At 40.7% G+C, this 3702-nt stretch overlaps 2 protein-coding genes across 2 annotated transcripts in view; both read left to right on the top strand.

Annotated features, from left to right (window-relative positions):
* LOC122353214 (vacuolar protein sorting-associated protein 54-like) overlaps positions 1-1625 on the top strand; it is an 11381-nt gene extending 9756 nt beyond the window's left edge. The window contains exon 21 of the mRNA XM_043251183.1: positions 71-1625. Within this exon, the coding sequence (XP_043107118.1) occupies positions 71-176 (106 nt within the window). The 3' untranslated portion in view covers positions 177-1625. The remainder of the gene's footprint in view (positions 1-70) is intronic.
* Positions 1626-2078: 453 nt separating this feature from the next.
* LOC122353196 (UPF0390 protein zgc136864) lies at positions 2079-2853 on the top strand. Its single transcript, XM_043251160.1, has 3 exons — positions 2079-2232; positions 2376-2431; positions 2509-2853. The coding sequence occupies exons 1-3, from the start codon at positions 2145-2147 to the stop codon at positions 2659-2661; spliced, it is 297 nt and encodes a 98-aa protein (XP_043107095.1). The 5' UTR covers positions 2079-2144; the 3' UTR covers positions 2662-2853.
* The last annotated feature ends 849 nt before the right edge of the window (positions 2854-3702 follow it).

Here is a 3702-nt window from a genome sequence, read left to right as displayed (position 1 = left end):
TCTCTCTCTCTCTCTCTCTCTCTCTCTCTCTCTCTCTCTCTCTATGTCTCTCTATGTCTCTCTCTCTCAGGCTGGTGATGGTGGACGTGGCGTTTTACTCGGAGAACGTGCAGGCTCTGCGCTCTCTGGAGCGTCTGGACTTAAACATGCCGGAGATCTGGGAGCAGAAGAGGTGATGACGGACAGCTAGTCTCGGCCAATCAGGCCTCTCCGTCACTCCTGCCATCTCAGTGACCAGCTCCGAGGTCGGTGGACAAACAGACTGACGCTCTCCACCTCCTGTGCTGACAGGACAGGCTTCTACAGAGACCAAATCAGGACAAGCTGGAGGGTTGATCAGTCGCCGCTGGGAATTGTGGGGAATGTTGTTTTGTTGCCGGAGACTCGTCCTCAGTGCCTCCTTCAGTACCGCCACTACAGTGCAACTTTCCCTTCGTGTGCAATTCTGATTATTGTTGTTATTATTGCTGAATTATTTAATCACAGAGGAATCATGAAATGGTTATTTATTTTAATCAATTTTGATGTTGGTTGATCAATCATGTTTTTGTTTTTTTTTGTTTTTTTCCACGTGAAGCTTTCAGGTCATAACGGCCAGAAGGAGAACTAATACTAAAAAGGGTTTTAAACACATTTCGCTGACTACTTCTTTGACTTTCCACCCACATTTTTTTTTTTTAGTGGCTGCTTTTGGTTTCGTGTTCAAGGCCGCTGAGTCGAAGTGTTAAAACTCTGAAGGAATTCTGGTCCAGGTTTTTCAGGAGAATCTGACTATTTAAAAGAGGTTTATATGTGTACATGAAGAAGATCTGCTGTACTCATCTTCAATGAAATCAAATCAAATCTTTTACAGTAATCAGGATTAGATGAGTGCTGCAAAACAATGAATCACATCCAAAATAAACGCTTTTTGTTTACAATACGTGTGTGTGTGTGTGTACTGTGTATATTTATTATTTATATTTAAATACACATACACGTGTATATCAAAGAAGAATGTTATAGTAACGTATTAAATATATTTCTAATATTAATATATGCATGTAAATATTTCTAAAATGTGTGTGTATTTATATATACATAATAAATATGCACGGTACACATACATCTTTTATTTTAGATGTGATTAATCGTTCAGCACTAGATGCAAACTATTGAAGATGGTGTTTAAACTCACCCCCAGAAGAGAAAGAGAAACCGTCTGAAAGTGAAAGATCTTTACATCTTTATAGTTTCCTGTCCATGCAGACTAAAGCGTACGCAGTGTTACTTTAACCCGATGTCATGTGAGTAAATCGAGGCTTGCGGTCGGTCGGTGTGAATGGTTTTCAATCACATCTTGTTTTGCTGAGTTTCTGTTCAGGAGGATCCACGTATCGCTTTAACACTCGTTCTGTCCGGTTCAAAAGTGCCTAACCTTTTATTTGGTATCAAACTGACTCAAACTGTACATTTGTGGGCTACAGTGCCTAGTCTGTTCGTGTGTGTGTGTGAGTGTGTATGAGTGTGTGTTTCGAGGGCCCTTGTTGCGGCAAAGAAATATACTGATGGGAAACTCTTGTGGCATGTTTGACCTTTTAAAATGTGGTACTTTTTATTATTAATAAAGCCACGGTGAACATAAATAGTGTTGCTGGTTTGTGCATGTTACTTGTAGGCTGCGTTAACTAGTCCTTCTTAACTAGTCCTTCTTAACTTTTTATTTATCCTGCATTCCAGTTAGTGTAAATCAAGCTGCAATTAGGTTGTTTTTTATTAACTAAAAAAGATATAGCTAAATCACATGATAAAAGCATGCTTTATATACATTAATAAAATACAGATTTATCTGGTTTTGCCAATAAACCCCTAAAATGTAAATAGAAATCATATCAGTCTTAAATATAGTTTGCGATTTAATCAGTACAATTAAGCCTATTTTTCCATTATTTATTTGTAATTAATTATAGATATTTATAGTTATATCACACAAAAATAGAACTGTAATATAATAATAATAAAATATAATTTATCTTAAATAGACATTTATTAACGTCATCCAGGAAAGACTTTTATTTTAAATATAATCCTAAACGTTTTGGAGACTTTTATTCTATGTCGTGTCCTAAGTCTCTCTGTTTCCGGTTGCGTTCAAGCGATAGAAAATGGCTCAAGGCAAACAGAAATTTAAAGCGCAACGACCCGGAGGAGCTAAAAAGCAACAACAGAAGCCGAAAGGACCGAAGAAAGGAGGTAAAAGTCATTATGTTTGTGAGAAGTGTACAACTCTAAAACGGCGTTAAACACACGCGTCTTATTAGCGAGCACGTTTGAGCCCGCGTTTCCGCGCATGCGCGCTTCACTTTGATCTCATCCTCAAATCCTCTTTATTCCAGGAAGGATCATCGCTCCCAAAAAAGCTCAGGTGGTCCAGCAGCAGAAGCTGAAGAAGGTAAACTTTCAGCTCGCTTTTGAAAGCATCCCGTGTCAGATATAGCATGGGTTTGACCGAGCGCGCTTGTGGTGCAGGGTTTGGAGGTGGCCATCAGGAACAGGATTGAGCACGAAGTCACGCAGAAGGCCAGCACGTCCCTTCACAAGAAACTGAGCGTGCTGAAGACTCCCGCGGGGAAGAGCGGCGGCGCTGGACCTCCAAAACCCGGACCATCCAAGTCCACCTGACACCAGAACACTGCGGGGCCATGGACCGCCGCTAGAGGGCGCCACCGCGCTATAAATATAAATACGTTCACTACTTTCTGTGATAGGTTTATTTTTAGAAACAGCAAAATATGGTGTGGAATATGACGTATGTGATCTTTTAGACTGTGCTTATATTTATGCAATAAAACGAGAGAGCATCGTTAGCTTTCATGATGCCTAAATTGTAACTTTTTTTTTGGTCGTGGGAAAGCAAAGCGGTTAATATATTTATAATTATACGCGACTCTGGACCGCAAAAGGAGGGATGTGTTTTCAAACATCGATGTGTGGTCTGTTAGGATGCCGGAGATGCAAAAATCTGGATGGTGCAAAAAAAAAAAAAAATCTATATATTGAGAAAATCACATTTAAAATTGTCCAAATGAATTCTTAGCAATGCACGTTAATCAAAAATAAAGTAGCAAATTTTCAACACATCGTCATGGGACATGAGCTTTGCTTTATATATATTTTTAATGTTGCCCCTTACAATGTACTGTTGGCTAGAAATATCATTACCACTGGTTTAGAGTCATATATAATGTTTTCCTCTCTTAGGTCGCCCCCATTCAGTCTTTTTTAGGCCAAAAAGGTCGAACAGGCCTGATTTATTACCTTTGGCTCTCAGCATATGATCGACAGCAAAACACTGACTCAGACAACTTTATTAGCTTTAAAGATATAAAGGCAAAGTGAGCACTTCTAGATGTTTAAACGATGACTGCACTACATCTCCTAGCTGGCCGTAGCGGAGGCGTAGACGCTCACAGGACTCGGAGAGGCTGCTGGCTGTAAGAGGAGCGCAGGAAGCGAGGGAACGAGTCTTTAGCCATCAGGGAGAAGATGCGCCGCTGGGCCTGGAGGAAGGTGTCCGCCGCGGGCTCCTCCATCAGCCCCACCAGCGCCTCGCGGGTCTCGCTGTCCAGGTTCACCTGAGAGAGGAAACCGGCAACTTCTCACAAACCATGAGGAAGAAATCGCTTTTTTTTATTAAAAAAATGGAGGCCTAGTTTTGGTAAT

The sequence above is a fragment of the Puntigrus tetrazona genome, chromosome 1 (assembly GCF_018831695.1).
Source record: "Puntigrus tetrazona isolate hp1 chromosome 1, ASM1883169v1, whole genome shotgun sequence".
In the NCBI taxonomy this organism is placed as follows: Eukaryota; Metazoa; Chordata; class Actinopteri; order Cypriniformes; family Cyprinidae; genus Puntigrus; species Puntigrus tetrazona.
The sequence above is the reverse complement of the archived record's forward strand: the minus strand, read 5'-3'. Positions and strand labels throughout refer to the sequence as shown.

Coding starts and splice junctions, on each gene's coding strand:
- LOC122353196 (XM_043251160.1), top strand. CDS start 2,145: ATGGCTCAAGGCAAACAGAAATTTAAAGCGCAACGACCCGGAGGAGCT. Junction 2,233..2,375: donor GAAAGGACCGAAGAAAGGAG/GTAAAAGTCATT, acceptor TCTTTATTCCAG/GAAGGATCATCGCTCCCAAA. Junction 2,432..2,508: donor AGCAGCAGAAGCTGAAGAAG/GTAAACTTTCAG, acceptor CTTGTGGTGCAG/GGTTTGGAGGTGGCCATCAG.